The following is a 14,310-nucleotide window of genomic DNA, read 5'->3' as shown; positions in this document are numbered from 1 at the left end:
ATGCTGTCACCAAGTTATGATTGATTGAGATTAGCTTTGATTAATTGTGTTATGCCTCAGAGGGTAGACGAGGTTATCGACCGTGCAAGAGCCATTTTTTCACAATGTAAACAGACACAGAGGTGGTTGAAAACTCCTTCATCTATATTCAAATTTCTCTAATATTTAGTCGTCTAAGAACTGTAATATCGAATGTTATTATTTCTATTTTAAAAGACCAGTGGTTCTAAAAATTCTGTTTGTTTTTTCTTCTTAGTTTTTTTATTCCAGAAGCATTTCTAAAAATTATGTTCAGGTAAATCAGGTCAGATAACATTAACGAAATCTGTTTAAGGAAACGAACGATAAACATGTGAACTGAAACCAAATTAATGAAACAACTACATACCACACCAAGTTTCAGTTATGGAACAAGTTTCGTTTAAAAGCTATTATTAAATCAGTTATATAAATAGCAGGCGCGGTAAAGAAAAGCTGCTAGCGGATGTGGAGGTGTCACATAATAATGTTCCAAGCCATTCAACAATAATGGCAGCTCTCTTTGATCCCGCATTGGTCCCGCATTGAAAATGCAACCACTAGATGCCACAAAATGCGTTGCAAATATAACAGCCAGACCAGTATATTATAGTGGATTTGTCTAGAAATATTTTGTTAATTTAAGTTCGGAGAAAGTGCGTTTACAGCTCGCATTTGTGACCATCGTATTTAAGGGGGGAAAATAGCTTACACTCATACAAATGCTCGCTTCACATGGCACAAGTAGTGATACTAAGCATATTTAATTTAATGCTTTATGGCAGTGATTCTCGACCTATGGGGCTATCCTCCCTCTTTAGGGGGGGGGGGGGGACGGAGAAAACGGAAATCAAAGGAAAAACTGAAAAACTACTTTACTGAAACAAAAGCATTTAATGAAACTATTTATTGACACAAAAACAATACAAAATCAAAAACATAAGATACACTGCGAAAATAAAATAACAAAAATGTATAAAATCCACTGCATTGAATAAACTAGTTACGCTTACTAGAACATAACAATGTTGCGAAATATACCGATCAACTAATTAAAACTAAACAAAACAAAGAATCTAAAAATGAATGGCTTCCTTGGACCTATTGCGGAGCAATGCTTTCATATGATGGTAACACATTGAAAAATTGACACTATTAGTTCTCGTTCTATATTTAACTGATATCTATGTTGTGTTTCTAAGGCAGCCACTGCAGAAAACTCGATTTCACAAAGATAGGATGTTGGAAATGACAGAAGTGTACGAAAAGCGCTTGACTTTAGTGCAGAAAATTCGTCATCAACACCTGCCCAAAATTCAAACAGCGTTTAGATACAAATTGTCTTTTGATTTCGCCGCTTGACGTGAAGTCTATAAATTGTTCCTCTTCTTCAATTACGAAACTTTCAGGGATAATTTGCTTTACCTTTTTGTTCCATAAGTTTTTTTTTAGAAAAAAAAGCATTATTGTCTTCTAAAAGCAATTAACTTTGTCACTCATCTCTAAGATATGTGAATTTTTCCTTGGAGTTGCTGGTTTACTATATCTAGTTTCTCAAATATGTCCACCAAATAACTCAATTTCATCACAAATAAGTGGTCTCTAAACTTCTCTGCTTCTTCGTGATCTTCCTCTTCAAAGAAGATTTCTATTTCATGTCTTAATTCGTAAACACATTGTAAACATTTTCCCTGTGATAATCATCTTGTCTTGCAGTACAATAAGAACGCTGAATGTTCCGCTCCAGCCACTATCTTTGCAAAGTTCACAAACACAGTCTTGATTTTAAGGGTCTCATTTTTATATAATTCACCACGGTTATAACTGTTGTTAATAGAATGTTTTAGACCAGGACTCATTTCCTTTGCAGCAAGAGCTTCTCTAAGAATCATGCAATGTGTCCAAATACATTGTGGGGATTTTTCCCTCCAAGGGCTTGTAAACTTTTAAACCTTCCAGACATAACTCCAGCACCATCAGTGAAAATTCCAACACAATTTTTTCCACTGTATGTTTGCCTTGCATATAAAACCATCCAATATTTTGAACAAGTCAGGTGCTGTGGCTCTTCTTTCTATTGGTTTACAAAACAATAATTCTTCATCTGCTGATAATCCATCGCAAAATCGAACATAAGCAATTAAATTATAATCCTTGTTGCTATCTGTTGCCCTGTGAAGCTGAATTGAGAATAACTGGCTACAAAGCTTCGACAAATGTCGTTGTTGCATATCATCACATATATCAACAATTCGCAGATCAACAGTATCATTTGCTAGAGGTATGTACTGTAGTTGTTTAGTAAAACTTTCTCCGTCCACAATATCAATCGCAGTTGGCAAAATTAAGTCTTCTCCGAAAATGTGAGGCTTTTTCATTTACAGACGAAGCTTTCTAATGCTATCTTTTTGCTTATTCCGTTCCATGTTATCAGCCAGTATTCCAATATTCGACACAAAGGAAATCTGCTATTATTATAGGTGCGACTTTAATAGTCAAAGCACACAGTGGAGTTATAGTGAAACAAATCAGGATGGAGATTTAGTTGAACAGTGGACTGAAAGTAATCAAATAAATCTTATACACGATCCTAAACAGCCATCATTATTTAACAGTGGAAAATGGAAAAGAAAAGAGGTTATAATCCAGACCCTCGATTTGTTAGTAATAGAATAGCTAATCTGTGCACTAAACAGTACTTGCACCAATCCCAAGTTCACAACATACACCAATAATGCTGCAAGTTGTCCTACCAGTCGAACTTATGGAGATCCCACTTAGAAGACGCTTTAATTTTAAAAAAGCTAACTGGGAACAGTTCTCAAGAGAATTAGACATAAACTTGTCAAACCCAGGGCAGAAAATTATGGAAAGTTCACCAAAGCTATTAGATGGTCCTATCATATCCTAAGAGGTTGCAGAACGTGTTATATTCAAGGTTTTACAGAATACAATGTGGAAATATGTGAAAGATATTGTGACCCATATGATAAAGATCCATTTTCATCAGAAACAATTGATGCAGGAGAGGAACTTATAGCAGCACTGTCTGAAAAAAGAAGTCAACAATGGGCAGAGAAAATTGAAAGCTTGGATATGAAACACATTAGCAGGAAAGCGTGGCTCTTACTCAAAAAATTATCTGGTGACCCCACAACAGCAGCAACCGAAGTTAATATAAATGCAAACCAAATTGCAACTCGGCTATCTCTGAATGATAAACTGAGTACCGAAGGATAAATATTTAAAGATCACATTAAAAAAATTAGGGATTCAGAAAATCATCTCTTCGAAGCACAATTAACTAAAGAGTACCTACAAAATCCCTAAAAGTCTTAAAACCAGGAAAATCTGCCATCAGACACGAGATACCAAGGAATCTGGGAGAAAACGCAACAGAGCGGCTGGTAGAATTTTTAAACTTTTGTTGGAAATTTGCTAAAATACCCAAGATATGGAGGCAAACGAAAGTAATACTACCAATCCTGAAACCGGGAAAATCTGCTGAGGATCCAAAGAGCTATAGCTGTCCTATGCACAACACTGAAGATGTATGATAGGTTAATCTTCAACAGACTAGATCCAGAAATAAAGTGTTGATGAAAGAACAGGCAGGATTTAGACCAGGAAGCTCATGCACTGGACAAGTATTAAAATTAACACAGTTTACTGATTTGAAAGGGGATTAGCAACTGGAGCTGTATTTATAGATTTGACAGCAGCATATGACACACTAAATCTTAGAAAGTTCAATGTCAAAATTTACAGTATGACAAAAATAGCTATCGGAGATATTTAGGAGTGAAAATATTTAGGTCGCTGCTGTTCAGAAGGAGATTCTTTGTTGATTTTCAAGGAAAAAAGAGCAGATGGCATATCCAGAAAAATGGTCTACCTCAGGGAAGTGAGCTATCTCCCCTCCTCTTCAATATATATACTACCGACCAACCTATAAACAAACGGTCAAGAACCTTCTTATATGCAGATGAGCAGGCAATAGCTTATCAAGAAAAATCCTTTGATAACATTGAGAAGCAGCTCACACAAGAACTAGAAACCTTACAGTTTACTATAAGGAAAACCAACTGAAACCAAATTCCAGTAAAACCCCAATGTCTTTTCCATCTCAATAACAGGGAGGTGAGGATAGAGTTGAATATAGAATGGAATGGTGTGAAATTAGTCAATTATCCATATCCAAATTACCCAGGTGTTATACTAGATAGGATCTTAAATTATAAGCGACACATAGAGAAGGCAGCAGCTAAAATTCAAACACGTAATAATATTCTGCGCCGATTAACTTCATCTCGTTGGGGTGCAAGTACTGCGCCCCAAATACTGCGCATCTCTGCACTGGCACTTTGCTTTTCGACAGCCGAGTATGCTAGTCCTGTTTGGAAAAGATCATCACATGTCAAAATTATTGACTAGGTTCTTAATGAAACCGCCAGCATTAAGCCAATCTATATTCACAATTGACAATCTATATTCACTGTCTGGTATTGCACCTCCTCACATCAGGACTACACAGAGTAGATATGAGCGGAAACAACAACTAAATGATGAACGGCATTCTTTGTATGGACATGTTGCAGTACATCAGAGGCTTAGATCAAGGAAAAGTTTTATTCACTCAGTGGAACCGTTGGTTGATTCCATAAATGCTACAAGCTCAACAATGTGGCAAGAACAATCTGCAGAGGCTCTTAAACTTAAATGACTCTCTTCTTTCCGGCTTACATCTAGACTGGTAAATATGGAAGACACTGAACAGATTTCGTTCTGGAATGGACAGATCAAAGCGGCATTGCAGAAGATGATCCATGTTTTGTGTTTCACCACATGAGCAGCTGTTATTGACCGAAATCTCAATTTTCTGCTGCATACTTTCGGAGAGTGATAGTCTGTGAACCTGAATTTGTTGACGTCGACGCTGCACAGTCGCCAGATACCGGCTTACGTCCAATTAAAAATTTATCTATTTTTCCACACTAAAAAAGATTGCTTTTATATCGTGTATCACAGTTTGCGAACAGGGGTAAAAAAACGGCGACCATCGACTTCTCACCGTTGGTCACTGTTGCAGTGTTACTGCCGTCTTGCCATTTCAAGTCTTATTTATACTCGCAGAAATAATTCCAGAACATTCGATAATTCCCGTGCTGACATCGCGAATGTTTCCGAAAGGCCGATACGATTCAACAATCTGTGCAGTGATGCCAGATCTATACAAATATCGAAAGATTTTATGACATGTTTAAATTTGTGTGAATATTTAAAATTTTTAATTAAAATTTTAATTCATAGTTTTGCTAACTGTTATAAGTTTCGTCAGTGTCTCAACACAAGAATTGCGAGGGGGGGGGGGGATCATAAAAACTAATATTAAAAAATGAGGCATACATGAAAGAAGGTTGAAAAACACTGCTTTATCGTATTAAATTTTTCTACTTTATATAAACAACATTATACAAATAAAGTATTCTTCATTCTAAATATTATTACATTTACAATTTAATAAAATTTAGGATTTCTTGTTATCTAGAATCCGTTTATTTTTGAACAACTCAAGGTTCGAAAATCTTGCTAAATTATTTTTGTACAATTTTACACAAAAACTACTGGTACTGCTCCTCTCGTAGAGGGCGCTTTTAGGTAAATACAACATTAGTTAGTGGATATGTTATCAAATATTTGCGATACAAAACAAGTGGCAATTTTCACTCATTTCAATCTTACTTTTATAATACAAATTGATACATGCAATATTTCGAAACTGGAAACCTAACAAAATTAAAGAATTTATAACATCTTGTTATAAATTGCTGATGATTCAATGTTGATGGTAGGGAAATTACAGAAGCAAATCAAATAGTTGAGTTGCTTAGTGATCATATTCCCAAAATGTACCATCTTGGTTGTGATATTGCAGTGTCGAATGTGTCATTGACTGATGAGAGTCTAGAGATAGACGAAATAGAGATGCTTAATATATTACAGAAACTTAATGCTAACACTGCCGTTGGGTTAGATGGCATATCGGCTCATGTGCTACGAGAACATGCAAGAGAATTAGCACCTTCTCTAACCAGGCGTTTAATTTAAGCCTCAGTTCTGGTAAAGTACCAATAGAGTGAAAAGAGAGGAAAATAATTCCCTTGCATAAGGGAGGCTCCAAAACAGACATTGCAAATTATAGACCAATCAATATATCTGGAGTGGTGGTTAAGGTTTGGGAGAAATTTGTAAAAATTAGAATTCAGGACTTGGTGGACAGCAATATGATACTTTATAAGGGGCACCATGGTTTTGTGAAAGGTAAGCCTTGCCTCAGTAACTTGCTTACTTTCTCTAATAAAGTAACAGTAGAGTTTGATAAAGGAAATCCTTACTCAGTGATATTGCTGGACTTTGCAAAGGCATTTGACAAGATTCCACACAGAACTCTGTTGCATAAATTAGAGCAAATTGGTATGGATCTGAAGCTGGTGATTTGCATTAGAGGAAGGCTGATGGATAGATACCAAAGAGTGGTTTACGGAGGAGCTGGGTCCAGCAGAAGGCAAGTGACTAGTGCTGTACCTCAAGACTCAGTGCTTGGTCCTCTATTGTTTAATTTTTACATCAATGATATTGGGGATACTATGAAAGGAAATATCCACTTGTTTGCTGATGATACAAAATTAGGAAGAGCGATAGTCAATTCAGATGATGTAGATATCTTGCAGGATGACTTAAATAGGCTGACGGTATGGACTAAGGTAGATGGCTGTCAGGTTAATGTGGCTAAGTGTAAGGTGATGCACTTCGGGAGGATGAGATCACATGCTGTTTACTCTATTAACGGAACTGAACTGCAAGAAGTTGAAGAGGCAAGGGACTTGGGAGTTATTGTGGACAGAGAAATTACGTTTAAAGGGCATATTGCAAAGATTGCCAAAACATTACATAAAATTACATGGTTGTTGAAGAACACACTAACAAGTAGGGATAAGGAAGTTATTGTTCCATTTTATAAGACATTAATAAGACCGCATTTGGACTATTGCATACAGATCTGGTCACCTGGATTTCTTGGTGATGAAGAAATGGTGGAGAGGATTCAGAGGCGAGTTACAAAGATTGTTGCAGGTCTATGGGATGTTCCCTAAGAGGATAGATGGAAGATCTGTGGGCTCCACAAACTAGCTGATAGGCGTAGGAGAGGAGATATGATAGAGGCATATAAACTATTAAAGGGATTTTATAGGATTGATACTGATTACTGATGACATTTTTAAGATCGGTGCAGGAAGGGAGAGTACGAGGATCCATGGAGATTGTGTAAAAGTGTGGTTAACAAAGGTATTAGAACTAGATTTTTTGCTTGGAGGGATGTGAATGGGTGGAATGCGTTTCCAGAGGCGGTTGTGGGTGCTTTGTCTGTGAATGAATTTAGGGAGAAATATGATAGGTATTGTGTGAATAATGGTTAGTGTGTCAATGTGGGGTCTCCCGCAATGAATCTTGTGACTCCATGGAGACACCAGTGGAGACACTGGTGTCTCCACTGTTTTTTTTTTTTCAAATTAATTCTTCCACATTGCCCAAGACCCCCCCCTTTCAACACCATAACAGCAGAAATGTGCACACAGCAGAAAGAAGACAAGCAACAACATCCAAGAAAAGGTATGTGTGAATTTTCTTCTATTATGCTACATATATTTGTCTCTAAATACATCTGCAATGCCCTAAAACTTCTTGAGTAAAAATGCCAATGACATTAAAACAGGGACACTCCTAAACGAAAGCAGGCAAAATAGCCGTAAAATAATAATAATAATAATAATAATAATAATAATAATAATAATAATAATAATAATAATAATATTTCCTTAGTTGAACGTAGTAATCTAAAAAGAGGAAAAAAACGCGAGTCAAGAAGAAAGCAGTTGGTTAATCGTAAAATCATAAGGATTATTATAAACGTATAAGTTAAGATAGAGCCCAATGGTAGTTGTATAGCAAAAAAAAAAAAAAAAACGACACCCATTTTAAGTATCAATTCTAGAGTATTTCCTGAATGTAATTATTCTGCACCATTTATACTACTGTAATCCCGAAACCAGGCTTGACTCAGTTCGTCCAGTTAGCAGTAGATGGCAGCACATTCCCTTGATTCACAAGTTATTTCGTAAGACATATGAGATAAACTAATCTAAGTTTACAACATAATGTTCAGGAAAACATCACACTCGTGGGTACAACATTTTATCATTCTGTATGCAATTAAAAAAATAAAATAAAAAACAGCATTCCATGATTTCCGCAAAGACATTTTTAAAATAGTTTAATACTTGCAAATATTTTATTTATTTTTAGGAAAGTCAACGATTATACCCGTCACTCCCATTTATTGGAAGACAACTCCAAAATGATGTGAAAATTAGTAAGTATAATATTTGCTTTCGTTCTTTGTTCAATTCAAAATATCCATGCAATTTATATTTAGAATCATTAAAACATGTGACTTTGTTAAACAATTAATATTGAATAATTAATACACAATTGTTTAATAAAAATTTATTATTAAACTAAAAATGAGTATTTTTTTAAAGACGGGTACACCATCCCACAAGGAACCACATGCATGTTATTCACCTTTATGTTACACCGAAACTCTGAAGTATTTCCTAATCCGGAGGTATTTGATCCAGATCGCTTTTTGCCAGAGAACGTCGTTGGACGCCATCCTTACGCTTACATTCCTTTTTCAGCAGGACCAAGAAACTGCATTGGTAAGTTCAAATGCATAAATATTCGTACAATTGCAATTACGTATGAGGCAATATTACGAAACCGTCATACTTTTCAAAACACCCGAAACTAATGGGAAATGCTTCCATTTCACTAACAGAACAGCTCGATACAACAGCAGGAGGAGGAACTACAAAGGTGATAAAAAAACGACAGAAAGCGAAGCTGACATTATATCCTTACACGCTCCATAAAGATATGCAATGAAATGCAATGCAATGATATGATATGCAATGCAAAGATATCCAATGATATGCAATGAAAAGAGGCATAAAAAAGAAGCCATTTGCTAATTTTAAAAATATCTAATCCATATTTTCTATTTAAACAGTAATGATGAGAATGCAAGAAGACAATGATAGCAACTGCAATTCGTATAACAGATATTCAAAAATCCAGAGCATACAAGCAGAATCGGTGACTGGTCCTGCAGAATGGAATGCCAATCGATAATGTTTTAAGAAGAGACGTCTGCGAGACCGCATTTGGTAAAAAATAGTAATGACCACCAGCAAAACGTCATATCGTAATGTGGAAATAAAAACAGGCTAATTGAAGGCTTATAATTTTACTGTTGAGCAACTTATACAATTCCCATACTTGTTGGTGTATATTTATTTATCTTTTGCACACCGAAAGGCTGTTATAATTTCTTCTTCTTCTTCTCTTCCGTCTAAGACGGGTTGAGTCTTCCATTTTCCAGTCTTCTCCATTCCTTACTTTTCTCGAAAAAGTTCACTATAAATTCTACATCCTGAAATATTCTTTATTGATTTCAGCCAGGTAATTCTTGGTCTCCCGTAGCTTGTAGAAGTATTTATTAGGATGTTGGGTAGTCTGTCTGCGTCCATGCATGCAGCGTGGTCGAACCATCTCAGTTGTTTTCTAATTTTTTTATTTTTCTTAAACATTTCATTTCAAATGCTAACAGTTTTTTTCTCTTCTCTTTTCTTAATTGTCCATACTTCTGCTCCATAGATAACTGTTCGTATGATTATTGATTCATATAGCTTAATTTTGGTTAGATATCTTGTTTGTTTTCCATATAAATAAGTTTTGATCCAAGATATATGAAGTTATCTACTTGTTCTATTTGTCTCCATTTAGGGTGACTAAGATGTTAGTTCTGTTCCTCCCTATTTTCATCATTTTTGTCGTTTGTATATTTATTACCATGTTTTACAGGTTTCGTTTAGCTTGTTTATCAACCTTTATAGTTCATTTGGGGTTTTTGCAATAAGAACGAGATCATCCGCATATTTGATATTATTTATGTTTAAACCATTGACATTGATTCCAAGCTCATTGTCTATTGCCTTCTTTTCAACTTCGTCTAGATATATGTTGAATAGGCATGGGGATAAATGGGCATCCTTGCATTACTCCTCTTGGGATCTCTATGGGTTCTGTTGTAAGTGTGTCCTTTTTAATTATTGCATTTGTCTTAGATTAATATTTTATCAGAAACCCTATTATATATTTGTCTATTGCTTTTTCTAATTTTTCTAGTAGACTTTTAAGAAGAATTTCTCTATGGATGCTATCAAAGGCTTGTTTAAAGTTCACGAAACAACAATATAGCTCTTTATGGTCTTCCCAACTCAGTTCTGCTAGTTGGTGCAATGTGAAAATCTGGTCTATTGTTGAAAATAATTTTTAAATAGATAAATAAGAAAGTAATTTATTTCCATATTTGAATTTTTAATACAAATTTGAATTAATTAGCTGATACGTAAATTAAGTATCATGTATTCTAAGTAAAGAGTGAACGAATTTTCTTTTGTTTTTATGCTTTCCCCTTCTAGGTCAAAGATTTGCTATGATGGAACAGAAAGTAGTATTGAGTCACATCTTAAGAAACTACAGCCTCCATTCACTTGAATCTCGAGACAAAATTCAGCTAACAGCAGAAATGGTACTTCGTTCCTTCAACGGAATTAGCATGAGGATAACTCCAAGAAGAAAGAGCTGATTCAATCTTCATACGTTAGCTATCCAACTGAATTCCATTTAGTCATATATCTTATCAGTTGGTATTAATTACTATTACTAATGAATTTTAAAAACCAGGCGCGAGTTTATATCGCTGTTTTAAAGATGAAAACTAACTGTTCAAGATAGCGATAGGAAAATATCACGCTATCCTTATAAAAAAGGATGAGTTTAGGTGAGAAATGGAAAATTGGTAAAGATTGCATCCATCCACTCTGTGATTCGCAATCCAAATTATGGATTTAAAAATGCGTAGTACATAGCGTATTATTACCTCAATAGCATTTATTACTTTAGTTTTCGGTTACTTATTTCTCCTTAGATAATTTAATACTTCTTTTAGGAGAAAAAATCTATAGCAGCATGTTTAAAATATTATTTTTAAAATGTATACTAGTTTATTCACTACACTGGTTGAATACTCATCACATATGCTGCAAATACACTGCAATGGATAAATTCCATTGGTATTTTTGAATGCACCCATTTTGCGTGGAATGAGTTTTCTGCTGATTCTCATTTAGACCCACCACTCAAGTATAGAATCAACTGAAATTAGGATTACAGAATCATTTTGTAATTCGATTAATTAACCGACTGTCAATCGGTTAATATTTTACATTAAAAAAAACGACAGAAATATGTAGCATAGGAAAGTTTCTTTAGAAATTCAAATCATCCCCAAGTAACATATAAAACATGTTTTGTGTAACAAGGTATTTATTTATTGAGTTAAGACAGCAGTGTGTTTTTCTGTAAATAGACTCTGAAACTGATATCCAACAAAATATTTCGAAGTGTGTCACTGGTCATAATTTTAAATGCGTTTTAATATCATTGAAAAACTTCAGCTCATTTCTAGTATTTACAATGTTATAATGTACATTTAATAGGCTTATAATAACCTACATTTAGGTACTGTATTTCCTTATTATTTTTTGATAAGCACTGTAAATAAAATCAGAACACGTTGAAAATATATTTGTCAACTGTAACACTAAGTCGATATTTTGTAAAAGTATGTAATAAATATCATCTCCTTTTCTGTACCATTCGTGTTTTGGCAGCATGAAAGTACATACAACCGATTAGAAGACGGACCATTCACTTCAGGTAGGAGTGTCTAGCAATAACAGGTATTATATCCGAAGTATTTTTCTGAAGAGAAATGCGAGTTTGAATTGGTGCTCTACTATCTAGCAGTAACTTCAATTTAAATGCAACATGACCAATATTTTCAAAGCGACAACAAAATGTTACTACGAATCTAACATTTCAGGCAACGTATTCTCTAAAATTGCACCTTTCGACTCAGAATACGATGCATAAGCGCACTCGAAAAGTGTGATAATGCAGTCATGAAATTGTATGTGATGTCAGTCGTTCAAAGAACATTACGGTACCAATATCTTCTGTCTCCTTCCTCAGCTCTCAGTGCAGATGTAGCTACTGAGTGTATTATGAAAGGTAAAATTTGAAACTATATTCGACTATAACCGAGTCGAAAACGACTGGGTTATGGACGCTCTGCTATAAATATTGTATACTTACGCATATTTATACGTGTAAGTATTTGAAGGTTAGCAGTGACTAATACCTGCGGATACCAAGCAGAAGTACTAAATCAAACGCATTCAAACATTTATAAGTGTCGTTTATTCAACGTATATAGGAATAAAACGGTTAGAAAAAAAGCAAACCGATCATTTTTTTTTATTTAGGAGCATAAAATGTGACTTTTCCGATTTACTTAAGAAGTTACTATTCGCAAAACAACTAGCGCTCAAATGCTGTATTACAGCGCGCGCTAAAAAAATATAATCAAATCCCTTTCCTCCTCCCCCATTGGTTAGGATATTTGTGAGTTAATTTTCGAAAAAGAAATTAGTTCATTTCAAGATCAAATGGTTTACAATTAAAAAAACTAGTTTCAGGAAGTAGCATCCATCCTCCGTCAACTCTTTCTGGATTCAGTTTTACGCCGGCAAACGGATTCGAATCCAACCATGGATGTTTGTAAATATCATCATCCGGTGTGAGAACACTACCTTGTTTACCAGACAAGAAATGGTTTGAAAACGGACGAAGTTTGTTTTCTAGAGCAGGGTTTCCATATTATCTAACCGTTGGTCCACCTAAGCTACTAACATTCGATAGGTTTACAGTCAAAAACGCACAGATTGAAAGTGTAGCATACGGTAGCTCCTTTTTTTCTTGCATCTGCCTTGCACCGATTCAACCAATTACTACGCCGATTAATTCACATTTATTGAATGTTCTTAAATATTTAAGACTTAAATTATTAAAGACTTAAGACTTAAATATTTAAGACTTAAATAAGTCATAAATTCTACGCTTAGCTTCCTTAAATAGAATGAAAATCGTGACGCGCATACACCTCGCGAGGTGAATGCATCAAACAGAAAACAGATTATCAAGTTGATGAAACAGTTTCGCGAAATAATTATAGCACACACACATGTAACCACTGCTTAGTTTCCTCAATTGATATTATTCATGGAATTGGACCTGATTCAACTCACGTAGTAACTTAGGAATTACGGGGAAAGAGGAGAAAAAAATGTCGATCATGGAAAGGAAGCAGGAAATAGTGCGAACTAAACATGAAAAGGATACGTAAGGATACACTTCAGGGTTCGTTGAGCGCTTTATTAGTCTTCCCTTTTTCTGACAAAGTTCGTTAGTTTCCTTTACTTTCATTGAGATAACGATTCGTTTAAAAATGCACTGAATTTTCATAGAGATCAATTGAAGATCGAGGTGCTGGTTTTGATTTCAATTAAAAACAACTTAATATATATTTCCAAAAGAATAACAGAAAATGACGCATGCATTTCTGCAGGTTCTGTAAGCAGGTTATTCTATGTATTCCAAGTTTAGTGATTGTCATCGTTAATAATCTATTAGTTGAAAATAATGCAAAATTAGAGCTGAGAAGTCCATCATATAAGTGCAAGCGATTTACTACAGGTTCTGGAAAATTATTTCAAAGTGGCAACAGATTTATATACACATTGCGTGCACAGTTTAAATAAAAAGGATTCCGAATAGGAAATGATGAAATCAAGACTGTAACTGAAGGTAAAGTGTGCACATTAAATAGTTTACCTCAAAAAAAAAAAAAAAAAACTAGGAGGCGAAACAGAATATATGAGGAAAAGAGGAATGGCAAAACGTGAAATAAGAAAACTTCATAGAAAAAGTTGGGATAATTATATATTAGTAAATTAGAAAAAGAAATATATAAACCGCAACTCAATAAAGTTCTTCCAAAAAGAAATAATGTACTGTGGAGAGATAGATTACCAACAACAGACAGATCATAGACAGATTTAAACTCTGGAAAGAGAATAAACAGTTAGGATCACTATTTAGAAGATTTTTAGAAAATGTAACTGATAATAATCTACCAAATAGTATTACATCAGATTAATTAAATGACGCATTAAAAGTATGAAAAAATCGCCAGAAGAAAACAAA

The 14,310-nt window shown here is 34.6% G+C and overlaps 1 protein-coding gene across 1 annotated transcript in view; it reads left to right on the top strand.

Moving 5' to 3' along the window:
- Window positions 1-11,858, top strand: part of LOC150095870 (cytochrome P450 4C1-like) — a 78,886-nt gene extending 67,028 nt beyond the window's left edge. The window contains exons 9-11 of the mRNA XM_090409391.1: window positions 8,383-8,449; window positions 8,619-8,798; window positions 10,623-11,858. Coding sequence (XP_090265517.1) covers window positions 8,383-8,449; window positions 8,619-8,798; window positions 10,623-10,789 — 414 coding nt within the window. The 3' untranslated portion in view covers window positions 10,790-11,858. The remainder of the gene's footprint in view (window positions 1-8,382; window positions 8,450-8,618; window positions 8,799-10,622) is intronic.
- Window positions 11,859-14,310: the final 2,452 nt, after the last annotated feature.

The sequence above is a fragment of the Typopeltis vanoorti genome, chromosome 19 (assembly GCF_054136105.1).
Source record: "Typopeltis vanoorti isolate ZY-2024b chromosome 19, IOZ_Tvanoo_1.0, whole genome shotgun sequence".
Taxonomy (NCBI): Eukaryota; Metazoa; Arthropoda; class Arachnida; order Uropygi; family Thelyphonidae; genus Typopeltis; species Typopeltis vanoorti.
The sequence above is the reverse complement of the archived record's forward strand: the minus strand, read 5'-3'. Positions and strand labels throughout refer to the sequence as shown.